At 38.3% G+C, this 27,659-nt stretch overlaps 1 protein-coding gene across 2 annotated transcripts in view; it reads right to left on the bottom strand.

Annotated features, from left to right (window-relative positions):
- RAPGEF2 (Rap guanine nucleotide exchange factor 2) overlaps positions 1–27,659 on the bottom strand; it is a 314,468-nt gene that overhangs the window by 112,670 nt on the left and 174,139 nt on the right. For both annotated transcript variants that reach the window (XM_023736619.1, XM_023736618.1), the window contains exon 7: positions 26,301–26,318. In XM_023736619.1, the coding sequence (XP_023592387.1) occupies positions 26,301–26,318 (18 nt within the window). The remainder of the gene's footprint in view (positions 1–26,300; positions 26,319–27,659) is intronic.

Genomic DNA, 27,659 nt, shown 5'->3' with positions numbered 1-27,659 from the left:
CTTGCCTGTATTATAGCAGCGGCTGTAGGTTAAGCAAGTCTCAGAGGGATGGAATCCATCGATTGCTGACTCCAAATACTATCACTCAAGACAGAGTGCGAAAACGGAGCAAGGACTTACTTGAACAGCTTTGAACTAAAATATTATTTTTCACCAAGGTGAAGACACAGGAATGGATGTGACAACACCTTTTCCGTTACTTCGTCCCACCCTCAAATATTGCTGTCTGGAGTAAACAAGCATCTATAAAAATTTATAAAATGCACATCTGACAAGCTTTCTACACATCTGGAAGACATGATTTTCTACACACACTGCTTTGGAAATAATACCAAATAAATAATATCAAAATAAATCTACTTAGGTTTTTTTTTCAAACCCCCAAAAAAACTTCTTCTAGAGTTAAAATTAAATGAGGATACTTTAGTGTTATTCTACCATTAACTCTTATTTTACCTGGGTAAGTAGGTTATTTGAAAGACTGCATTATAGTTGACTAGGAATTAATGACATTTTAACTCTGAAACACTGTTCAGGTTTTCACAGTCAGACCTATCTATAAATGACATACATAATGGAAAACAGATATGGGTAATCTAGCCTCTTTAAGAATTGACTTTGGAACTGTCAGTGTTTGCTAACTTGTGTTTCTTGTCTGGGGTCCCTGGGTGGTACAAGTGGTTAATGCATTTGGCTGCTGAATGAAAGGCTGGAGGTTTGAATCAACATAGAGGTGCCTCAGAGGAAAGGCCTGGTGATCAAGTTGCTAAAAATCAGCCATTGAAAATCCTTTGAGCACAGTTCTACTCTGACACATATGGGGTCAGTCACCAGGAGTCTGAGTTGACTCAACAGCAACTGTTTTTTGTTCTGTTTTGCTTTGGTTTGGTTTCTTGTCTACCTAAGTCTGCACCCATCCTGTTCTCTTACCTTCTGTCATGGATTGAACTGTGTCCCCAAAAATGTGTGTCAACTTGGCTGGGCCAGGATTTCCAGTATTGTGTGATTGTCCACCCTTTTGTCATCTGATGTGATTTTCCTATGTGTTGTTAATCCCACCTCTACTACGTTAATGAGACAGGATTAGAGGCAGATATATTAATAAGGCAGGATTCAACTACAAGATTAGGTTGTATCTTAAGTCAATCTCTTTTGAGATATAACACAGAGAAGCCGGTAGAGAGACACGGGGACTTCATATCAACGAGAAACAAGAGCCAGGTCCTGGGGTCCCTGCGCTGAGAAGCATCTCAACCAGGTGAAGATTGATGACAAAGACCTTCCTCTAGAGCGGACAGAGAGAGAAAGCTTTCCCCTGGTGTTGGCACCCTGAATTCAGACTTCTAGCCTACTAGACTGTGAGAGAATAAACTTCTGTTTGTTAAAGCCATCTGCTTGTGGTACTTCTGTTATAGCAGCTCTAGATAACAAAGACACCTTCCTCCCCCCCCGTATCTAAAGGCAACCATTCCCTCCATAGCATTATTTCAGACCTCCTTCACCTCCATCTCCAACATCCCCCTTCTTTAGACTTCTTATATTATCCATTAGCCCTTTTCTCCCAAGTACAGTCAACCTCTCCCCCCAAACCAGAGGTCCTTCCCATGGCTTTTCAATTTGTTCGTGCACCCCCACCTCCCATCTCAAAAACAAAATAGAAATAGAAACCTTTCCCAGACCCTACATTCTCCTACAGCTTTCAGTATAACCTCTTTTGCCCCTTCACAGTCAGATGTCTCAAGAGTCACCTACTTTGTGTTTCCCCATGCACTCCTCAAATGAAGGGCTATCATGGTCCTGTTACACGGTTTACACATCTAGCAGTTATCCTTAACATCCTTCTCCACGTCCAGTCCATCACAATATTCTACTAATTAAGTTCTCTAAACCTTCTCAAATTCACTGTGTTTTCCGCAACTGTGTTATTATCCCACTCCAAACCGTATTTTTCTTGCCTTGAATACTGCAAAAGTCTCCTTATTGCACTGTCCGGGTTCAATTCTAACCCCATCCACCCAACCACACTGCCTCCTGAGAGCTTTTAAAAACTAAAATCTGGTCACTTCGACCTCCTCCTTTGAGCCCCCTCTACAATTTGAAGCACTTCTATGGCTTTCCACTGCTTTTGGCATAAAGATCAAAATGTTTACTATAATCTACAGTATTTGTACCCTTTCCATACGTATCCTACACTCCTGCCCACTCTGCACTCTGGATCACACGGCTGCTTCTGCATCCCTGAACAGGCACAAGGAACTCTGCACATCCTGTTCCCTCTGCAGGGAACCCTCCTCTCTCTTTCCTGACTCCCCTTCTCCCACTCCACAAAAAACTGGCCAAATGCCGTCTTACGGTTCTCACGGTACTATCTATGTCTCCAATTTGTAGATCTTACTACGATGGTGATTTAACATTTAATCACGAGATTATTTAATCGGCTAGTGTCTGCTTTCCCTATTACACACCAGTCTCCATGACAGCTGTTTTTGTGCACCATTATACCTGCAGCACCTAGCATGGTACCAGGCACGCTGGAGGCACTCAGACTGCTGAATAAACGAAATGTCCAAGGATGGAGAAAGGACTTTGGCAAGGCTGTATTTCATCTTCTAGACTAGTTCCTTCAAAATCCAAAATATTTTTCTATAATAAAATACAATAAGGGACTTAAAAGTAAATCGCTTAGTCACCAACCCAAGGAGTAAATAATCAAACCTGACATCTTTCGTCCACCGAGCCCATGTCCCACATGTCCCATCTTCCAGAAACTCTTCACCAAGTTTAAGTCAAACTAACCCCATGCTGATGGTTGTCTACATTTTATATGTAACATATTCATGTTGCTTGCCTCTCCTAGAAAAAACGTGTCACTTCTCTCAAGAAGGAAACTAACCTAATCAGAGAACCTGACGGATGACGTCAGAAAATCACACAGCCTCAGGCACTGATGCTTTCCTGAGCTGAGACTTGTGCTATTTCTCTCACAACCTGGCTCCACGCCTGCAACCTACGTGTCTTACAACTCAGGCTTAGAAGACGACAATGTTACTATACACACTACCTTGTTGACGAAATACAATTATGTCAGGTTATACTATGCCAAACACTGTGCAAGACATAAAATATAAATTTAAGATTTTGGAGAATGACATAGATTCTACACAAGCAAGAATAACTCACACTTACCTTGAGGTAGTCTTAATGTGGGTTAATCTCATTCCCTAACCCTCTAGATTTAACAAGTACCATTAAATAAATCCAGCTAGGAAAAAGGACCAAGTAACACCTTTCTGCCCATGTCAAGAATATCCAACGACTTCTAAATTATCAGTAACAATGATCCAAGAGTTAGAGGTGATACACATAGTCCAGGAAAACTACTTAATGTAAATGCTTTCCATGCTAAATTTAATACCCTTGTATTCATTTGTATTTATTTCACCTAAAGTATTCACTTTTTAATTACTATGAAATTGAGAAAAAACGGTCCATTCTTCTCAGTGATTATTAATCATTTAGTACTTATAGTGTTTTATCCATAGATCTCAACGTGCTTTACAAACATTTAATTAAATTTTGTGAAACCCAACAAAAGCAAGAAAATAATGTATTCAACTCTCATAGAAAAATAAAGTATATTTGACTATAGAGTAAGTAGTAAGGAAGAATACAAAATAGAGCTCTAGGTTTCTAATATCATTTACTTCCTTAATCATCACCTATTGATCTTCCCCTCCCCACCAAGAAGCTACAGAAACTTGGAAAAACTCTGTGATTAAGACAGGAAGAAGTTACTCATTGACACCTAGAAACTAGAAATTCTACAAATTTGATCTCTGATGTTTTGTTCTTTACCAAAGAAATGACATTGAAAAAAATGCTATTTTCTATATGAATACACCAAACCAACTAAGAATAGAGACAATGCCCAACAAAATTACTGTACTAAATATAATAAGAAATTTTACTTCTCTTTTCCTAAACTCAATACATTCCCATTTAACACTAACAACTTCTTTTAAAAAGAAAAGGTGATTAGCTGACAAACATTTTATACCTTAAATAACTCAATACTTCATTTCACATAATCTGTTCCATCCGTGGGTATACCTTGGACAGGTCCTAAAAATACCTCTTCCAAAGCTGACATAGAGGAAATCTGGGCTAGGATTTTATTTTTTCCATTTTGACCAAATGAAAGGGTACTTCAGATTCATCATCTAAAATGATTTGATTATGAAATAAAATATGAAAGAGCCCAATACAATGCCTTGTCAGACATAGTAAACGTTGAATAAATATCTCAGCTGAATCTAAATACTGCCTTTGGAAATACTGGGAATCTAACTGTTAGTTAGCTCTTAGCGTAAGAAAGATGGAGTTCAGAGTCTAAAGATAAGAACCTCCAAAGTTATGCTCTAAATAAATCTTCAGGCTATTTCCTTCTTAATGTAAAAAAGTTTCTAACAACAGAATGGTTTGTCATATCTGATTCATAACTGGAAATCCACATGTAGCAACCTACCGTATTAGATGTACTCAACATTTACACGGGACATGTTAGAAGAGAGTGTAAGGGATGGCATGTGATAGAGACATACAGAAAAACAAAGCAGCATGTAAGTCAGTGACAAATTCCAACACAAACAATGGGGCTTTTTAAAATCAACTGTTTGAAAAATGAGCAAACTTTAACAGCGAACTGAACAAAGCTCACTTCATTTCCTAGAACCCTACTTAAAGAAAAGGCCAGACTTTATCTTGTAATGCTCAATGTTTCAAAGGTGAAGTCTTCAAGTACTGGTTCAAAAACAAATCATTTCATTGCTATTTCTAGGGGCAAGGGCTTCAAATGAAGCTCCCTACTACACTAATCCGCAAAGCAACCCTGCGAATGTAAATAGCAAGTATTATCTTTATTACTGTCATTTAATATAGCCCCTTACAATTAATATGTTTGTTATTCCTCTATTTTTATTTAACAAAAACAAAAAATCTTGCATCACAAACCAAAATACAAGTTAGCTGAGGGCAGGGACCATACAACATTTTATTTATCTGGTACCATCAACGGTAAATCATGCTTTACCCCAGCACCAAACACACAGCAATTACTCAAAGAATGAATAGATAACAATTTCACTTGAATTTCGATTAGCTATAAAGTATTACTACACAGGTTTTTAAGATGAGGAAACAGACATAAGACAGTTATGTAATTGTAAAAGATGTCTAATTTGTTTACCGACAAAATTCAAAACCAACTGCCTTAATTCCAACTCATGGAGACCTCGTGTGTCAGAGTAGAACTGTGCTCCACAAGGCTTTCAATGGCTAATTTTTCAGAAGTGGGTCACCAGGTTTCTCTCACAAGGTGCCTGTGGGTGGATTAGAACTTCCAATCTTTCAGCTAGCAGCTGAGTACATTAACTGTTTATACTACCCAGGGACTCAACTGACAAAACTACGGGTTTTAAATAACTTGACAGGTTAGAAGAGTAGTCTCAAACTAGCAGATTTAAATTTAATGGGGCAAAGGTAAATAGCCACACGTGTACTATCCAAACGTCACGTGTTTGACAAGTACAAGACGGGAGATCAGGGAGGAAGAACAATTCATAAGAGGGTGAGTGTTGGAGGGGTTATCTCTCAGATTCAATCAGACAAAAATCTCAGTATGTGCCAACGCACAACTCCTTCAAACCGTAATATAACCTCCACTGACATTATCAGAGGCATGATGTCCAGAGCAAGGAGGATGGGAAATTCTGCTGTAATCTGCATTGTAGCAGCCAGTTCTGGACATCCTAATTTAGGGAAGATAATGAGTAATTCTGAGAGAAATAGTGAAGAAAGTTACAAGAATTCCCACAGTTGAGAATGTTTAACCCAGAGAAAAGGCTTAGAGTGTTAGAATCCCCTTAAATATCTGAAGGGCAGTGATATGAAAAGACAACATCAATATTTATTTGTGCTGCTTTAGAAGCAATCTAGAACCACAAACTAAAATTATAGAGAAGCAGATTTCAGCTAAACATAGTGAAAAGCTTCTTAATAATTCACCCTTTGCTACAATAAATAATAATTGCTATGATTTACTAAAGAAGCCCTGGTGGTGCAATGGTTAAGCGCTAGTTGGCTAACCAAAAGGTCGGCAGCTGGAACCCACTAGCCTCCAACAAGAAGAAACACCTGGCAATCTACTCCCATAAAGACTGGAGCCCTGGTGGCGCAGTGGTTAAGAGCTTGGCTAACTATAACAGTCTGCAGTTTGAATCCACCAGCTGCTGCTTGGAAACCCTATGAGGCAGTTCTACCCTCTCCTATAGGATCACTATGAATCAGAACAGACTCAATGGCACACACAACAATGATTTACTAAGGCTTTACTTTGTACACACATTATTGAAATGACCTGTTCACAAATATCAGTGCTTCGTGTAATTAAAAATCTTAAAGCACAGGCTGAACGTCAGGGATTATACAGAAAAAAATAAACTGTATTAAGTGATTTGACTAGGAAAGTCCTGGAATCCTTTCAGTTCTTGAAGTTGTCTTAGCTAACACGGGTGCTAGCAAACTGCAGCTGGACGCCAAAGGGGGTGGGGAGAGCGATCCGATACGGAATGACAGAAAAGGATCATGCGAATAAAAATAAATCTATTTTGAGATAAGATTTTCTGGTAGTAACTATTCTTTATTCTGAGATTTTTGTTATCCTACTTTGACAGGGAGAGGGGGTGGATATTAAAATACCCTTACTTTTTGTAATGGTAATGCTCATTAGGCAACAGTTTTAAGGTTCTCTTTTTAACACCCGTACTTGACGAAATTAAAACCTGCCAAATTTATATCAGCATATTGATTGATTGATTCATTCATTCATTTTTATCTTCTACTAGTAAAAAAAAAAAAAAAATAGAAATCTGGGAACACAAAAAACAAATAAAACAGAAAAGGTAAGTGAAATGTAATATTCATAATATAAAAACAGTAATTTGAATTATTAAAAATTGTATGTAACTGGATAGTCAGTTTTATAGAATGTTTAATACCTTAAAATTACTGAATGAATTTTTTATATATTCTTAAATATTACAAGAAATTTCCAAAATTTGTGTAGGAGAGTACAGAAGCCAGCATTTTACGAGCGGTATTTTTGGTATTTTGTGAGAGGTTATTTTAGGAAACCTGTTTGGCTTCATTTTCCTAATCTCCTAACAATGGAGATTACATCATCTAGCTTTAAGAAGTTTGGTGAGATTTAATTGACAAAACATATGAGAAAACATCTAGAAGGCTGGTATAAGTATGCAGTAGGGTCAATTTTATTCCTTCCAAAATACTCTAAAAAGTCAGTTGCATTCAAGGTTTGGCCCATCCATTAATTAAAGTTGTAGAGATGGTTGGACTAATATTCTTGAACAGATACCCTTTACTAGAGGTGTTAATGAAGGCGGATCTATAATGCCACTCCCACAAATAGTAACTAATGCTAATTTTGGAAGTTTCCTCCAAACACATCAACATATAACCAAGAAATTACTGAGCACTGATCACCTGTCATACAAAGGGTATACAGTAGAGTTCACAACACTATCTGCTTTCAGACTCTACTGACTCTCCAGGAATTTACTTTTTAACATACACCTTACATTTTCATTTTTTTAATCTACAGTCTTGCAAATGAATATTGAAATATATACATTTTCATAAGGGTTCAGTAGTCTTCATCCTAAAAGAAAACGACAGTATTTATAAACAGAAGAACTAATCAGTGGGCTTTGCTACCAAGAACAGAACCGTGCCTGCCCCACTGCTGTAATCACATATATTCCAGATAGGAAATGTTTCCAAGTTAACTTGCCAGGAAAATAATTAAATATAGAAGACTGCCTCAATATAGAAAATATTTTAAATGCCACAGAAATTTTTAAAATATTTTCTTAAAAAAGAATTCAGCCTACTAATATGACATGCGCTTAAGACGGCAACATTCTATCTTCCTTCTCATAAATAAATGACTAAAGAAACAAAGGGCAAACCGCACATCTAATTTCTCCAGTTCTTTAAAAGTTCTAAGTAGGTAATCAGAGCATTTTAACTATTCATATTTTAGATGCACTTTGAAATTCTCACCTACAGGCATACACTGTTTGACTGCGCTTTGCAGATACTGTGTTTTTTACAAATTGAGAGTCTGTGGCCACCTCGCATGGAGCAAGTCTACTGGCGCCATGTTTCCAACAGCACGGGCTTACTTGGTGTATCAGTGTCACATTTTGGTAATTATCGCAATATTTCAAACTTTTTCACTATTATTATCTCTGTTATGGCGATCTGTGATCAGTGACCTTTGATGTTACTACTATAATCTTCTGGGGAGCCAGGAACTGGGCCCATATAAGACGGTGAACTTAATCGATAAATGCGGTTTGTGTTCTGACTGCTCCACCAACCAACTGCCTACCCCCGCCGCTCACACCCCCACCGCTCTCTCCCTCTCCTCAGGCCTCCCTACTCCCTGAGACATGACAATATTGAAATTAGACCAATTAATAACCCTAGAACGGCCTCTAAGTGTTCAAGTGAAAGGAAGAGTTGCACGTCTGTCACTTTCAATCAAATGCTAGAAATGACTAAACTTAGTGAGGAAGGAATGTTGAAAACAAAGACAGGCCGAGAGCTAGGCCCCTTGGGCCAAACAGTTAACCAAGTTGTGAACGCAAAGGAAAGGGTTTTGAATGAGATCTCCAGTGAACACAAACGGTAAGAAAGTGAAAACAGTCTGATGGCTGATATGGAGAAAGTTTTAGTGGTCTGGATAGAAGATCAAATCAGCCTCAACATTCCCTTAAGCCAAAGCCTAATCCAGAACAAGGCCCTCATTAAAACTTGTTGCTGTCGAGTGGATTCCAACTCACAGCAAGGCACTCTGTTCAATTCTATGAAGGCTTGAGAGAGGTGAGGAAGCTGCAGAAGAGAAGTTTGAAGCTAGCAGAGATTGGTTCATGAGGTTTCAGGAAAGAAGCCGTCTCCGTAACATAAAAGTGCAAGGTGAAGCAGCAAGTGCTGATGTAGAAGCTGCAGCAAGTTATCCAGAAGATCCAGCTAAGATAATTGATGAGGGTGGCTACACTAAACAACAGATTTCCAATGTGGACGAAACAGTCTTATATTGGAAGAAGATGTCATCTAGGATTTTCATAGCTAGAGAGGAGAAGTCAGTGCCTGGCTTCAAAACTTCAAAGGACAGGCTGACTCTCTTGTTACGGGCTAATGCAGCTAGTTGAAGTTGAAGCCAATGCTCATTTACAATTCTGAAAATTCTAGGGCCCTTAAGAATTATACTAAATTTACGCTGCCTATGTTCTATAAATGGCACTACAAAGCCTGGATGACTGCACATCTGTTTACAACATGATTTACTGAATATTTAAAGCCCACTGTTGAGGCCTACAGCTCAGAAAAAAAAGATTCCTTTCAAAATATTACTGCTCACTGACAATGCCCCTGGTCACCCAAAAGCTCTGATGGAGATGTACAAGGAGATTAATGTTGTTCTCATGCCTGCTAACACAACATGCATTCTGGATCAAGGAGTAATTTCAACTTTCAAGTCTTAAATTATTTAAGAAATACACTTCATAAGGCTATAGTTGCCATAGACAGTGATTCTTCTGGTGGATCTGGGCAAAGTAAACAGAAAACCTTCTGGAAAGGATTCACCATTCTAGACGCCATGAAGAATATTCGTGATTGATGGGAGGAGGTCAAAACATTAACATTAACAGGAGTGTAGAAGAAGTTGATTCCAACCCTCATGGATGACTTTGAGGGGTTCAAGACTTCAGGGGAGGAAGTAACTGTAGATATGGTAGAAACAGCAAGAGAACTAGAATTAGAAGTGGAGCCTGAAGACGTGACTGAATTGCTGCAATCTCATGATAAAACTTTAACGGATGAGGAATTGCTTCCTGTGGATGAACAAACAAAGTGGTTTCCTGAGATGGAATCTACTCCTATTGAAGATGCTATGAGTATTGTTGAAATGACAACAAAGGATTTAGAATATGACATAAACTTAGTTGATAAAGCAGTGACAGAGTTGGAAAGGATCGACTCCAGTTCTGAAAGACGTTCTACTGTGGGTCAAATGCTATCAAACAGCATCGCATGCTACAGAGAAATCTTTCATGAAGGCAAGGGTCAATCGATGCGGCAAGCTTTTACTGTCCTATTTTAAGAAATTGCCACAGCTACCCCAACCTTTAGCAACCACCACCCTGATCAGTCAGCAGCCATCAACGTCAAGGCAAGACCCTCCACTGGCAAAAAGATTATGACTTGCTGAAGGCTCAGATCATGATCAGCATTTCTGAGCAATAAAGTATTTGTTAATTAAGGTATGTATACTGTTTTTTCAGATGTAATGCTACTGCACACTTAGAAGACTACAGTATGGTGTAAACATAACTTTTATATGCACTTGGAAACCAAAAAAATTCATATGACTTGCTTTATTGCCATAATCACTTTACTGCGGTGGTCTGGAACTGAACCCGAAATATCTTCGAGGTATGCCTGTACTTTTATGATGATATTTAAAAAAGACAGGCTACTGCTAGAATATTTAGTTGTATATATCAGATATTACAATGGTAAAAACTGCTCAGAACTGGCCAGATGGATCATATCCATGGAAGACTACATCTCCTGGGTGTGCCATGAAGTATCATGAAAGTAGCATTTCACAGTATTAACACACAGCCATAAATCTACAACAAAACACTAAACACATAAGGTATTTATTCATTCATGCTACAAGTGACCCCTGTTATGGACTGAACTGTGTGCCCCAGAAAGATGTGTCATAAATCCTAACCTCTATGCCTGTGTTTATAATCCCATTTGGGAATGAGTTTTCTGTTATGTTAATGAGGCAAGATTAGTGTAGGATGTGTCTTGAGTTAATCTCTTAAAAGAGACAGAAAGAGCACATTAGGCAGGTAGAGATGAGGGATGAGAGATGTCAAGCCACATGAAGACTGCTTAGGAGGAGAAGCTCAGAAGATACAAGGTCCTTCCTCCAGAGCTGACACAGAGAGAAAGCCTTCCCCTAGGACCAGTATGCTGAATTCAGACTTCTAAACTGTGAGCAAATAAATTTGTTAAAACCACGTACTTGTGGTATTTCTGTTCTAGCAGCACTAGGTAACAGCGACAACCCCCAAGACTCTAAGTGGGACAGAACAGGAAACAAGGCATTGGGAGTGAGCTTCAGAAATCACCTTGGTCCAATCAACAGTGTGCTAGAAATAAGCAGACGCACTGTTCACCACAGGAAATGCTTACTAAAATACTGCCTTATAGTAAATGTAAAGCAAAACCTATGTTCTCGATGGCTTGTATTTTATAGAAAATGAATGCTTTTTACAGGACATAAAGGAAAATAAAAGCCTGCTGGACCAAAAGTTAAAGATACATACCACTCAATATTAATAGCAAGGTATTAACACTGAACTCAAACTACTAGAAAACACGGTTTTTACAATAAAAGGTAAAAATAGAGAAGAAAATGATAATTAAAGGAGAAATTTCTCTAAGCGGGAAATGATGCAGCAGTCTACAGTCACCAAGTAGAGCACCCCAGAGAACGCACATGTGGACATCTCAGAAGCTTCCAGCAACGGAGCCCCACCAATTCAAATCGGGGAAGTCCCTTTCCGAAGCAGCTCCATGGCCACACATCATTAGTTTTAGTGGCTAATTATTAAATCATATTGAGCTTCAGGGCACACTCATGCCCGTCACACTTTGAGATGACAAAGGAAGCAGGTAGACAGAAAAGGACTGCAGCATTAGGACGCAAAAGCAGGAGCCAGGAACAAAAACAGCAAAAAAATGGATATCTAAAGTAGAGGGTAACAAAGATGGGAGAATTCTAGAAAAACAGTAAAAAGGAGTTTTGAGATGAAAGAAGTTTTAAATACATTTCTGGGTTATGTTTTGGTTTTTGCATTCTCAAACAGAAACAATTTAAAATGGATTAGATTAGACTATCCTGAACATTAACTATATATCACTCACAAGAATGCTGTGAAACTACTCATAGTGAACAGCTCTTTGGTTTTTTGTTTTTTTGGAGGGGGCTTGTAGAGAGCACAAAAACTAGTCTTAATGGCACTGGCGTTAAGGAGAAAAAGCCAGTTTTAAAGGTGACCTAGGACAGACACCTTAGGATTATGATTATATCCTACTTTCCTAACACACGTTTACATAAAAATGTAAATGTTTTATAGAGCCACATCATAAATAGCTCATAATTATACTAATAGGAAAGATAAGTCAGAAGACATTTCTGGGGGAAAGGGATTTCAAAGGTAAAATCTCTGAAGGGGAAAATGTTCTAAACAAGCAATGCTAAATAAAATATAACCATGAAATGGATTCTTGGTAAACATGAGTACAATTAATATATTTAAAACACAAACAATTATTTAATGTAAAGCATCTTGAAATTTTTCTTCTGATCCCATCCAAAGTTAGCTTGGAATCTTCCCATTTGCTCCCAATATCTACAAGGAAATTAAACAAGAAGAGGGAAAAGGCAGTGCTGAAAATAATCAGACAAGAAACATCAGGCCAGGGCCGGCTTCCTGGGCGTGAGATCTGTGCTGTCACTCATGCGGCCGTGCACTTAGAGGGGTCCTCTGCTTTGTGTAATGCTCTGCTTCCACTATCTTGGAATTTGTAGTAATTTTTGAACAAGTGACCCTGCATTTACATTGTGCACTGGGCCATGCAAATTACATAGCCAGTCCTGCACATGGGTATATAAAAATATTTTATGGAGCCACGCCCGCTGTATCAGGCCTTCTACTCTACATGGCAAAGCTGATCCTAAAGAATCTCTTCTTTATTAACATCAGTTTGGATTTAAAATAACTGGAGCAAAGCTTTCATAGGTTTCACCTTAACTCTCCCAGGCCTAGCTCACCGCTTGGGCAAACAAAACACGAAGGAACGGTGACCCACAGCTCCGCGACAACGGTCCTCCAGTACGGCGCGTGGGTGCCTGAGGGCTCCCCAGACCCTTCCGGGGGTTCGCAAGGTCAAAACCATTTTAGTTGTGATAGTCAGGCACTGTTCGCCTTTTTCACTGCAGCAGCATTTGCACTGATGGCCAAAAGCCATGATGGGTGAAGGCTCGTTGGTGTTTTGGCAGAAGTTAAGGCAGTGGCACCACCAGTGTTGCACATCTACTCTACTAGGAATGCAGTCTCTGTATTCTTCACCCAACACACACTCACAGTTTAAAAAAAAAATTTTTTTTAATTTCCCTTAAAAATGTCCTTGATGAAGCAGTAACAACTACTAATTTCATCAACTCTCCACCCTTTAGTACGGGTCTTTGTAATACTCTGCATGATAAAACGGGAAGTGCACATAAAGCACGTCTGCTACATAGGAAAGAACATTGATGGTCTCAAGAAAAGAAGCTGTGCAATTATTTGAGTTGCAAGCTGAACTAGCCTCTTGTTTAAGATACACCATTTCTACCTGAACGAAAGACAAACTACAGTTACTCGGATATGGGTATCTGGCAGATATTTCCTGAAAATGAACAAAGTGAGTTTGTCACCTCAAGGAAAACAACTGACAGTATTTTGTTTGCCAATGATAAAATCTGACTCTCAAGTAAAACTTCTAAGTTTGGAAAACTTCTAACACCGTGAGCTTGAATGTTTCCCAATAATTACAGCCTCTTCTGATGAGATCAGTAGTGCTAAGAACTGATAGAATCCATTGATATTGTACAGTGTATCAAAGCTCGGAAGACTGTTTAACTCAGTGGCTGTTATGGATTGAACTGTGTCCCCCCAAAAAGTTACATAAAAGTCATAACCTCTGTACTTGTAAATACGACCCTATTTGGAAGTAGGGGTTTTCTTTTGTTATGTTAATGAGGGCATCAGAGTAGAGTGGGTTCTAAACCTAATCTCTTCTTAATGGTGTCCTATAACGGGGGATACAGACACAGAGACAGACACAAACAGGAGAAAGAGATCATATGAAGAACTGTCTACAAGTCAAGGACTGCCAAGGAGCTCTCAGGGCTACGATGAGGAGGGACCTTCCCCTAGAGCTGATGCCAATTTGGACTTTTAGCATCTAATACTGTGTGACAATAAATTTCTGTTCTTTAAAGCCATCCACTTTATGGTATTTGTATTACTGCAGCACTAGGTAACTAAGACAAAGACCAAAACATGATGTTAAAAAATCATACATACGCAAAAAAATAAATTCAGTGTGCAAATAAGACCAATGGGTTTTAATAAAACAAAGTAAGGAAATTTCACTAACGTGGCTTTGTATTCCTCAATGAAACCAACTTCTAAGTAACTACCACTTCTCAAATGCTGATGTAGTACATCAAGGAGAATCTTGACAATTATCTGAAAACTGTTAAATTACTCCTCCATTTTCCAGCTACCTGCAGAAGGTCAAATTTTCTTCATCTAATTTATATACTTCAAGCAGAACAGCACATCACAGCAGACTAAATGAAAAAGCTATGAGAATCCTGCCATCTTCTATTACACTAAATATTAAACAGGTTTGCAAAAGGATAAAACTCCACCACTCTTTTTATAAATTCTTCTGTTTTATAAACTGTTGTTATTTTGCATTAAAAACAATCCCTTATTTATGTTAACAGCTAATGGGTTTATTACTGTTCTGTTTTAATTAATTTTTTTAAATTTATCAGTTTCAATTTCAAATACAGTACATATTGATATACTAACCCATATAAACAAACAAAACCTTGTTGGAGTTTTAAAAAGTTTTAGGAGTGTAAAAGAGTCCCGAGTTTAAAAAAAAAAAAAAAAAAGATTGAGAACTGCTGCTCTAAGAGACGAACTAGGAAATAATCGGTCTCCTAGCTGTTGTACCGAAGTCACAGAAGAACGCAGTTACCACCTCTCTCTAGATTCCTTTAAGACAGAACCCTGTGTTTACGCAAAACACCAGCTTCAGCTGCCCCCTCAAGACCGGCAACTTAACCCACCTGCAGAATGGTAGCCTTTCACAGGCTTCCGTCTAACTAGGCAAAAGATAAGTTAATAGCAAAGAGAAAGAAAAACCCTGTGGCCATCAAGTGCTCCTGCAGTAACAACAATGATGCCCAAGTATTGCCTACATCCCACTTGGTAGGATCTGCTTATTTCACAAATCAACAAATGGCAAAACAACCTTTTTTTAAAAAACTTTTCTGATTATTCCAAAATTCCTTATGATTCAAACAGCTCTTTTAAGGTTCACTTTAAAATTTTTAAAAAGACAACACAGACAGTATAAAATAGAAGTGTGCCAATAGTTACAACTTATTTGGAGACTTTACCTTCATTTTTTAACACACGGAGCCCTGGCAGTACAGTGGTTAAGAGCTCAGCTGCTAACCAAAAGGCCGGCAGTTCAAATGCACCAGCCGCTCTCTGGAAACACTATGGGGCAGTTCTCCGTCCTATAAGGCTGCTATGAGTCAGAATCGACTTGACTGCAACAGTCTTTTTTTTTTTTAAAGCACCTTCTGAACTGTACGCAAATCACAGGTGACTGACCATCATTACTGTCTCCTTAGATATCTGAGTAAAAATCAGTACAACTTGAGTATTTTCATTTTCCTCCTCAAATCTTTCCCTTCTGAATTACTCTACCATTTATCTGGAATAGCAACTCATAGTTCAGATTTGAGGAGCCCTGATGGCGCAGTAGTTAAACTGCTCAGCTGCTAATCAGAAGGTCGGCGGTTCAAACCCACCAGCTACTCTGCAGGAGAAAGATGTGGCAGTCTGCTTCCTTAAAGATTTACAGCCTTGGAACCCCTATGGGGCAGTTCTGCTTTGTTCTACAGTGTTATTATGAGTTGGAATTTACTCAATGGCAATGGTTTTTGTTTTTTTCTTTTTGGTTTATTTCAGACTTGGCCTCACTCTGCTGCCATGTCATTTCTCCTGTAAGCCAGAAATTCCAAATTCCATATTATATCCAACTACTACCTGTCTCCCACTTGAAAGAGAGAAAGGAGACTTAAGGATGGGCAGGGAGCGAAAGGCTACCCAATCCCGTAAGGAGTCCGTGTGAAATTGCTCTAACACAAACAATTATTTAGTAAGGCTTTTTTTCCCCCAACAGATTCAGCAATTTTTCTGAAAATATCTTTAAAGTTATTTTTCAGTATATGCATAATTACAATAATCACAAAGAACACTAGGCACATCTGTGAAATGGATATATTCAAATCAGCCGAAAGTCTAACACTGAGATATTATGGATAATGACTAAGTTTTTTTGGAGAAAATAAGAGTGAAAACACATATACATATAAATATGCACTGCATTTAACAGGCATTTGAAGATATCTGAATATAAATCACAAAATATTTCCTATCCCGTGTGATTCAGAACCTAACACCTATGCACTGCGTAAGATGCTAGTTTCACCCGTAGGTCAGCAAAATCTTATAGGTAATAGACACTGTAGGTTAATAACGTCCGAACGCTGGGTTCAAATCCAAAAGAGAACACTTCTAATTGCCTGATCTATCAAAGAATGAAAACAGACAACTTACAACTGATAACTTAATCATACAATGATCAAATCAGCACTGGTAAGAAACAGATCTGAATATCAAAGATTTTTCCAAAGAGACATTTTTCAAATCAGCATGCAGCACTGAAAAATCTCAGACCAAAAAAGAAAGAAAGAGAAAAAAAAAAAAAAAAAAACCACACCCACATGATAAGAAATAAAGCCATCCAAGATGATTGTGACTAAAAGCTAAAATTCAGCTCAGTATGTTAAACATGTACAGGCAGAGACCACCAGTGTGCGCAGTGAAGGAGGACAAAGTGGCAGTGATCCTTCTGACAAATAAACTGCTTGAAATAGTGTATGACCTGCTACACGACACCCTTATTACTTCCAATTTCCAAGTGCAACCAAAAGATAGCTCCAATTATGACATCAATACAAGCTTTCTTTCCAAGCAGAATGAAAGAACATTAAATCCCAGTGGACACTGGAGTTCTGCAGCAGAGATGATGTAATATACAAAAATAGACATCCTCCAACAGAAGCTGAAACTTGGGTAAACAGCACACTGCACACTATTCTCAAGCGTCGTGAATGAATTTGCCATGCATGCTGTTAATAGCTTGAGAGAGATCATTTTATGTTTTAAATTATTTCCTGATTTACATTCAATTTCTATACACACTCTGTGGTATAAGTTCCCAGTCTGTGTAAATTAAATCAACATAAATACCTGATTATACCTGCAAGAAAGAGAAACAGCACCCCCAAACCAAGGAGACTAGACCACTGCGGCAGCTTTAACATACTGCATTTTCCCAGAAACTGCAGTACATATGCCACAGTATCGTTATGTCCACCTATTGTTCAGAGACCTTTCCACTGGGAGCTTTCAAAAGGATTTTAAAATGCAACATGATCTAGATGATCTAATGAGCATGAGAGCAAAGCATACTCTCTTCTGACATGTCTCTCTGAAAGACAGATACAAATATAAGTCGCCAGGCATGCATACAATGAACAGTATCTAGCAAAATCTGTGACTTTTCCTCGGTACACACCACACCTCTCTAACACTCTCCACATTCCCTCTTTTCTATTCTTTCTTACTCAGTTCAATTTTCGATGTCTTCTGGGCTTTCCTGGATTAAAGAATAATCTGCCTGAAACTACAGTATTTTATGTGCAGTAAAGTCATTAAACACTACTAGAACAGAAATCACTGCCCACAAAAATGATCATGGAAAATAATGGATTACAGCTATTAACAGTTTTATTTTGAAACAAATTATTTCTACTTTCTACCTCCTAAATACCACTTAAATCCTACCCTTAATTCTTACAACCAACGGCCACATTATGACCACCCTTTCCATTACTTTAACCAGGTCATGCAGCCAACATCTGGCCACTCCCACCCTCCAAATTCCTTCTATCTTGAGCCAGCAGTTTCCCTCGTACCCTGCCCATGTCTCTTGGTGCTCCACAGAGCCCTTGGGAAAAACTCAACCTCCTCAACATGGCTTCCAAAAACCATACTATCACTCGGCCTCTACGGTTCTGAACAAACTGGGTTCCTTCTGCAGAGAGTATGTTCCTTTGAGCAAAGGCAATAATGTAGTTCAGGAAACCATCCCTGATTCCTCAGAGTGACCTGCCTGTGTGCTTCTGTAGTACTTGCACTTCTGGATACTGTAGTTTCCCATCTATTTGTCCTTGCCCCCCGAGAGACTGTAAATACAATGAGAGCAAGACCCCGTATGTCCTGCAGATCTTTATATCCCCAGAATCCTGGCACAGACCTGAAACATGGTAAGCATTCAATCAATATTTCTTAAATGAATGAAAATATATAAATGAAAATAATAACTGAGTTTTTTTTTCTATGGTGCAAGAAATACAATATACGACTTTCTGAAACGCCAACCTATTATTATTCACAAAGAAGGGCTGATGACAATAACAGCAACAAAGACTTCAGGTTAAATTAAACAAATGCTTGATTCACTTAAAAAAAATTAAAATAACTGAAACTTCCCCTATACTTGGATATTTCCATTTTGTTTTAATTTTATAATTTCTATAGTGCATATAAACACTTTTAAATATCATAAAGAGAGATGATGTGAATTGACTTTATAGGTTAAAATCCTGAGTAAGTCCCTCATATTCTAGGAAATTTAGTAGATACTCAAGTCATTGATGTATCACTCAAAACACTTTCTTTTTTTGCTCACTAGCAAATTCTAAAAATTAAACCAGGGAGCTTTCAGTCAAAAAAATAAATAATAATTGACAGAGCAAAGTCATCACCTTAGTGAATGTCATGGGTTGAATTATGTCCCCCTAAAAACGTGTGTTATCAGTTTGGCTGGGCCATGATTCCCAGTATTGTGTGGCTGTCTTCCATTTTGTGATTGTAATTTTGTTAAAGAGGATTAGGGTGGGACTGTAACACCCCTTAGGAAGGTCACATCCCTGATCCAGTATCAAGGGAGCTTCCCTGGGGTGTGGCCTGCACCACCTTTTATCTTACAGGAGATGAAAGGGAAGCAAGCAGAGAGTTGGGGACCTCATACCACCAAGAAAGCAGTGTCGGGAGCAGAGCATGTCCTTTGGACCTGGGGTCCCTGTGTGGAGAAACTCCTGGTCCGGGGTAAGACGGATGAAAAGGCCGACAGAGACAGAAAGCCTTTCCCTGGAGCTGATGCCCTGGATTTGGACTTGTAGCCTACTAGACTGTGAGAGAATAAATTTCTCTCTGTGAAAGCCATCCACTTGCGGTGTTTCTGTTAGAGCAGCACTAGATGACCAAGACAGTGAAGTTACTGGCTATTTCTAATGTAGGGACAGTAGCTCAAATCACGAAGTCTAATGTCAAATATACTTGTATAATCATACTAACTACTAAAGCTGTAATTTTTTTCATTTCTTGCAAAACCACCAAGAAGTCCTTCACTGAAGAAACCAACTTAAACCAAATCTACCTTTAAAAAAAATCTATTTCAGAGATACATATATACTATCCCAAGAACTTCAGGCCTAACCTACTGAAAAAGTCAAATACATTTATTAAACAGTGCTCTGAGTGTACATTCACAAGGTAGAAAAGGGCTGCTATCAGGACACGTGGGAAATGTCTTCTTACATGATCAGTGGGCTTTTATTATTTCAAAAAAGTTTGCATCAATTGAAATTGTATGTTTTCTTTTACTGTGTTCAGATCCTTTTAATTCCAATGGCTATAAAGCAGAGTACACATTTTGGCTGAGTGCAGGGCCCTGCTGGAGAGTCAATCAGAACTCAAAGTGTGAGAGAATTAATACTGTGCAACCAGCAGAGGAAGGCTGGAAGTTTCCGAAATGCCAGTTTGGTATACTTAAACTCCACAGTTTAGGCAAGGCAAGTTATCCCTGGTCTTGTCTTCTGTACAATTTTTACTTTTGTCAAACTGGGAAGAGAAGAGAGCTGGGGTAGGGGAGCAAACAAGTTCATATTCACAGAAAAGGAGGAGGAATAAAAGAAAGAGCAGGTCCGCGGCATCTTCCCGCAGGACTCCTATAAGGTAAAAGTTAAAGGTGGTCAGACAAGAACCTGATATGACCTTCCTTCCATTCAGTCCTACTTCCTTGCCTCGCTATCTTTATTATGGACTCAGATTTCCCAACCCATGCAAATTGCTACAATAAATTACGCATGGATGTAGAAATGCCCTGTAATTACAGATACATTAAACAGAAGCTTTTTTATCCCCTGCCCTATCCTGAACCTGGAAACAGCGTAAACTATGGATTCAGGGATGGAGTAAGGCATCTGAGGGGCCTAAACACTGGTAATCTGTAGTACCCCCTCCTCTGCTCACTCAGGCATTCAAACAGGATATGTGAGTTCTATACAGGCATTGTTGTTGTGGGGTACCATCGAGTCGGTTCTGACTCATAGCGATCCTGTGTACAACAAAACAAAACACTGCCCGCTCGTAAGTCATCCTCACAATCATTCCTATGTTTGAGTTCAAGGCTGCAGCCACTGTGTCAATCTATCTTGTGGGGGATCTTCCTCTCTTTCATTGATGATGTCCTTCTCCAGGGACTGGTCCCTCCGGAGGACATGCTCAAAGAACGTGAGATGAAGTCTTACCATCTGTGCTACCAAGAAGCATTCAGGCTCTATTTCTTCCAAAACAGACTTCTTCATTCTTTTAATAGTCCATAGTATAGTCAATATGCTTCGCAAACACCATAAATTCAAAGGCATCAATTCTTCTTCCATCTTCTTTATTCACTGTCCAGTTTTTGCACATACATGAGGCAACTGAAAGAACATGGCTTGGATCAGATGCACCTGAGTCCTCAAAGTGACACCTTTGCTTTGCAACACTTTAAAGAGGTCTTTTGCAGCAGATTTGCCCAATGCAATATGTCATTTGATTTCTTTACTGCTGCTTCATGGGCATTACTGTGAATCCAAGTGAAATGAAATCCTTTACAACTTCAATATTTTCTCCGTTTATCGCATGTTGCTTATTGGTTTAGTTGTGAGGATTTTTATTTTATGATGAGGTGTAAACCATACTGAAGACTGCAGTCTTTGCTCTTCATCAGTGACTGCTTCAAGTCCTCTTCACTTTCAGCCAGCAAGGTTATATCATCTGCATACTGAAGGTTGCTAATGAGTCTTCCTCCAATCCTGATGCCACGTTCTTCTTCGAACAGTCAGGTATCTCAGATTATTTGCTCAGCGTAGAGACTAAGTATGGTGAAAGGATACAACCCTGATGCACATCTTTCCTGATTTTAAACCATACAGTATCCCCTTGTTCTGTTCAAACAACTGCCTTTTGGTACGCACAGGTTCCTCTTGAGTACAATTAAGTATTCTGCAATTCCCATTCTTCGCAATGCTATCCGTGATTTGTTATGATCCACACAGTCAAATGCCTTTGCATAGTCAATAAAACACAGGTAAACATCTTCTGGTATTCTCTGCTTTCAGCCAAGATCCATCTGACATAAGCAATGATATCCTTCATTCCACGCACGTCCTCTTCTGAATTCTGCTTGAAATTCTGGCAGTTCCCTGTTGATATACTGCTGCAACCATTTTTGAATTATCTTCAGCAAACTTTTATTTGTGTGTAATATTAATAATATTGTTCCATAATTTCCACATTCTGTTGGACCATCTTTCTTTGTAACGGGCATGAATACGGATCTCTTCCAGTCTTTGGCTAGACAGCTGTCTTCCAAATTTCTTGGCATAGACGAGTGAGCACGTCTAGCACTGCACCCATTTGCTGAAACATCTCAATTGGTATTCCATCAATTCCGGAAGTCTTGTTTTTCACCAATGCCTTCAGTGCAGCTTGGACTTCTTCCATCAGTACCATCAGTTCTTGATCATACACCACCTCCTGAAATGGTTGAATGTCGACCAATTATCTTTGGTACAGTGAATCTATGAATTCCTTCCATCTTCTTTTGATGCTTTCTGCGTCGGTCAATATTCTGCCCATAGAATCCTTCAATATTGTAACTTGAGACTTAAATTTCATCCTCAGTTCTTTCAGCTTGAGAAGTGCCAAGCGTGGTTTTCTAACTCCTTATGGTTTTCTAACTCCATGTCTTTGCACACTTCATTATAATACTTTACTTTGTCTTCCTGAGCTTCCCTTTGAAATCTTCTGTTCAGCTCTTTGCTTCATCACTTCTTCCACTTACTTTAGCTGCTCTACATTCAAAAACAAGTTTCAGAGTCTCTTCTGAATTTATTCTGGTCTTTTCTTTCTTTCCTGTCTGTTTAATGACCTTTTGCTTTCCTCACGTATGATGTCCTTGATGTCATTCAACAACTTGTCTGGTCTCCGGTCATTAATGTTCAATGTACCATATCTCTTCTTGAGATGGTCTCCACACTTAGACGGGATATACTCAAGGTCAGATTTTGGCTCTTGTGGACTTGTTTTAATTTTCTTCAGCTTCAACTTGAACTTGCATATAAGCAATTGATGGTCTGTTCTGCAGTCGGCCCCTGGCCTTCTTCTGACTGACAATATTGAGCTTTTCCATCGTCTTTTTCACAGACGTAGTCAATTTGATTCCTGTGTTGTCCATCCAGTGACGTCCACGTGTATAGTCACTGTATATGTTGTTGAAAAAAGACAGTTGCAAAGAATAATTCATTGGTCTTGCAAAATTCTATTATGTGATCTCCTGCGATATTTCTATCACCAAAGTCGTATTTTCCAACTACAGTTCCTTCTTCTTTGTTTACAACTTTTGCATTCCAATCACCAATAATTATCAGTGGATCTTGCTGCATGTCTGATCAATCTCAGACTGCAGAAATTGGTAAAAATCTTCAATTTCCTCATCTTTGGCATTACTGGTTGGTGTGTAGATTTGAAAAATAGTCATATTAACTGGTCTTCCTTGTAGGCGTATGGATGTTATTCTATCACTGACATCATTGTACTTCCGGACAGATCTTAAAATGTTCATTTTGAGGATGAATGTGACTCCACTCCTCTTCAGTTTGCATTCCCGACATAGTAGACGATATGACTGTCTGAATCAAAATGGCCAACAGCAGTCCGTTTCAGCTCACTAATGCCTAGGATATCGATCTTTATATGTTCCACTTCATTTCTGACGACTTCCAATTTTTCCTGATTCATACTTCGTACATTCCACATTCCAGTTATTAATGGATGTGTTCAGCTGTTTCTTCTCATCTTGAGTCATGCCACATCAGCAAATGAAAGTCCCAAAAGCTGGACTCCATCCACGTTATTAAGGTCGACTCTACTTTGAGAAGCCAGCTCTTCCCCAGTTGTATTTTGAGTGCTTTCCAACCTGAGGGGTTCATCTTCTGGCACTATATCAGACAATGTTCCACTGCTATTCATAAGGTTTTCACTGGCCAGTATTTTCAGAAGTAGACCATCAGGACCCTCTTCCTTGTCTTAAGTCTAGAGGCGCCACTGAAACCTGTCTACCACAGGTGACCCTGCTGGTATTTGACATACTGGTGACATAACTTCCAGTATCACAGCTACACACAAGCCACCACAGTATGACAAACTGACAGATGTGCGGTGGATATACAGGCATACCTTGGAGAAACTGCACGTTTGGTTCCAGACCACCGCAAGAAAGTGAGTATCACAATAAAGCGAGTCACAGGAACTTTTTGGTTATCGTGTTAGATAAATATTAGTACTTCCAGTATTTGGATGTTTCCTATGTTAGCATTATATTATTACCTATGTTAATATTATATTAAATGTATGCTAGATTGAGTCCTCGTGTATGCCAAACATATTTTAAATCTAAAGTCATAAATATTGTTTGTAAAACTTAGGACATAACTTTGTATGTAAATTCTACACAGTTAAAAAGTAACTTGACTGAATTCATTGCAATGGTCGACTTATTTGAGTTCTCTTACTTCTGCACGTTTTCAGGTACTGGAGTTAACATTAATTGTTAACCAGGACATGCGCAAGAGCATACCCTATGTGTTTGTATCATGACAAAGAGCACTGCTGGTCCCCCTGGCTGGAGTTGCTGGATCAGCAGACATGGATATACAAGACAGTTCTCTCAAAATGGATCAGAGACCCGTTATCTATTAATACAATCCGTTGCTGTCCAGTAACTGCTCATGATGGATCCAGTTGCACATCGGGTGATTGTGGCAAGAGTCAGACTCAACAGCCCACCCCCACCCTCCTGTTTATTAGAAACAAATAACCCTCCCAAGAGACCCGCCAAGACAAGGAGTTTCAATTACATGGGAGGAGACAGATGACCATGAAGGTGTTGAAGTGGTAGAGGCCTCAGAGCTCCAACAACCTGGAGCGTGGGCGCCTTCGTGACCCTTCGTGAACTTTATTCCCAGCCAGCACGTTTTCACGCACTGGAGCTGCTATCAATCTCATTTAGTGCCCTGTCATTTCCTTCCACTGCAGCGCTCGCTCTCCTTGTATCCCATCTGCTTGACACCTACGGGTCTTTGCTTTGGACAACCAGTACCTCTGTTTTGTTGATGCCCCTAAGCCTGAGCTTACCTTGCTTATTGGGTAATCCATCCCTGTACATATTACCTGCCTAAAGTCCCAAGTCAGTCTCTTTAGAGATTTATCCCAAATCTTCCAGTCTCTGCAAGGGACCTTGTCGACTACCTGCCTATATATGCTTTACCCTAAGACTGAAGATTCATGTCACATCCCTTTTCTGGCAGTCTTAAATACAGCCTTAACCTCAACTCATCAAAATGTAAGAAAATGCTAATGAAAGCTATCTCCAACGTTCCCTTCTCACTGCATTTTAAAATGCTTATTTTCTCTATACAAACTTCACACGCTTGCTTTGAAAAAAATGTTCTGAAAACACTCTTCCTGGTCTATATGAGTATTCATGTTTCTGAAGAAAATCATTATAATCTGTTTTGAATTATTGCAATACATCTAATTTTAAAAAGTGTATATAAGGTATACATCATAAGTGGATACACATTTTAAATTCAATTCCTACTTCTAAATGGGAATTAGACTAACTGGTAATTTTTTCATGTTAAAAAAGGGGAGGATTAGTTACATATTGGTACATTTTTAAAGAGTATCTTTTCCAGGTAAAAGTTTTAATGACTGATACAATTTTTTTTTAATAAAAAAATTTTAGATTGATCACAGGCCATTTAAAAATTAACAGTGCTTCTAGAAGGCAATATCGCAATCATGCTACCTGTGACAATGACAATATGTATCCTCTCGTACAGAACATAAAGCAATGGCCTCCTTTTACTTTGAAAAATTTTACAAATAGTTCATGCTTTTAAGCAAAGTTACTGTAATGGCCAAAGATACTGTATTTTGGACAGACTTTCTCAATATGCATTAAAGTACTCATGACCTTTTTCCTAGACAATAAGAACAAACCACCATAAAATCTTACTAGGTGCTCAACCTGTTTGTTTCCAGAAATAGATCCATTTTTCTTGCTTAACCTCAAATTCTCATTATTTCAAAAGTGTAACACTAAAAATCATAAATTAGTCATGTATTGGCAAGAAAGAAATGAGCAAGAATATCATTATAAGCCTCCTGATTAAAATGTAGAATGAAATAAAAGTATGAAATTTGATTAAAAATAAAGCACAAGTACGAAAATACAAGAGATTTTACATTCTTATTTACTTTTTGACTAACTTCTCTTCTGACTAAAGGTTTAACAGTGGCCTCCCGCCATGCTCAGCAGGCTCTCACACCGGGAGTCCTCAACGTAAGACCTTTCACCAGGAGCACCTAAATGTACATTTGCAATGGATTCCCCACAGGCTTTCACACAACAGGCAGGAAAATTCCATGATATCTGTCTGTCTTTCCCTTTTCATTTCTTTATTGGCAAAGCAAGTTAGTAAAGAATAGTGCTCTACTCATTCTTAAATGCACTTTTTTTTCTTTCTTCAAAGGTGGACAGTCCCCCCCTCAGTCTGCACACATAAAGTAGCCGCTGCCATCACGTAGTCTTACCACTGATTGTTTCGATGTTTAAGAGATTTTACTAAATCAGGGCAAAATACAAAAGGGCAAGACCGAGCAAAACACATCAATATTATAAACCCATTAGTTAACAATGAAAATTCACAAATAAACTTAGGTTAAGGTTAGGAGACCACACACAAATTACAATACCTGAGATTTAGTGCATTCCTTTGAGCCCAAATGAAATGAGTGCCATAAAGGAGGAAAGGAAAAGATGAACATTATCAGACATGCTATAGTACATCTGCCAAAATGAAGATAATGTTAAAATTAGGTTAAGAATGACCATATAGAATTGGCTAAATGTACAATGTTCTTTAGCCATGCATTTCAAATGTACTTGTAATCATTGAAAATCACCTGAGAAGTATGATCATGCAATTCTTTTAAATAAACTTTTTACCCTCAGCCCCACCCTGCTAGTCAATTTTATTCAAAGAGAAGTACTTCTGCTAAGAATATGTAAATAAGTCTTAAGGCTTATGAAGATTAATAATTTTCATTTAATTCTTTTTACTACGTGGCACTACGTATACAAAAGAAAGTCTTGCTCTTGTCCTACGTTAAAATCATGAATTTTGGTAAAATAATAATCAAATAATGTATAAATATAATCATAATGCAACTTGCACAAAAAGAAAAAGGATCCAATACATTTAATTATGACCATGTTGTTGCCAATCTTAACTCATTTAGTAAAATTAATACCAACGTGTCACATATTAGTAAACTAGTGCACGATCCACTGGTAATCAAGTTTAAGTCTTCATCCTAGTACTGACTTTTCCCTAAAGGAAGTATCTGTTGACCAGGTAAGACATTTTAAAAACAACTTAAAAATAAAAAAAAATCTTGTAATAATGGTTTTTAAAAAAACCCACGTTTTGGAAAAGTTAGAACAAGAAAGGGGACTCATACAGGATAGTGAGTGAAGTTTTCCATACAGGGAGAAAAAGATAGGGGAAGGGGAAGAAATAATTATGAAATGATTCACCTCCACTTGCATGTGACAAACGTAACTATAAAATTAAACCAATCAACATTAACACAAAATTTTAAGTAATCTACACTCCCTCTATCTTAGTATGCACACTGATTTGGAAAACAATTCCAAAGCAGACAATATTAACATTATCAGTACTGGGCTGAATATTACGTTCAATGCTGTACTATTAATATTCACGACTATTTTTAATACATTATTTCCTTCTTCCATTATGCTGCATCAACACTAAAAATACTACCTTCTCTTACAGACAATGTTAACAAAAAAACCTTTCATAGTTTCTCTTTTCTTTTTTTTTTTTAATACCAAGTCTCCCCAACAGACAAAGCTGTCTTTGTGATGAGTAAAAAGCAACCCTTTCCAAATGAGCTCAATGGAATGATTCAACTATGAAATTCATGTTAAATTAAAACAGTGCATGGGTAGCAAGAGGAGTAGGCAGGGAGCTGGTGGTCAAAATCACTTAAATACTGAAATACAAAGAGCTCTCTTAGAGATACATG

This window comes from Trichechus manatus, unplaced genomic scaffold, assembly GCF_000243295.1.
Source record: "Trichechus manatus latirostris isolate Lorelei unplaced genomic scaffold, TriManLat1.0 scaffold00089, whole genome shotgun sequence".
Lineage (NCBI taxonomy): Eukaryota > Metazoa > Chordata > Mammalia > Sirenia > Trichechidae > Trichechus > Trichechus manatus.
Note: the sequence above shows the minus strand (reverse complement) of the source record. Positions and strands in the feature narration are given on the sequence as shown.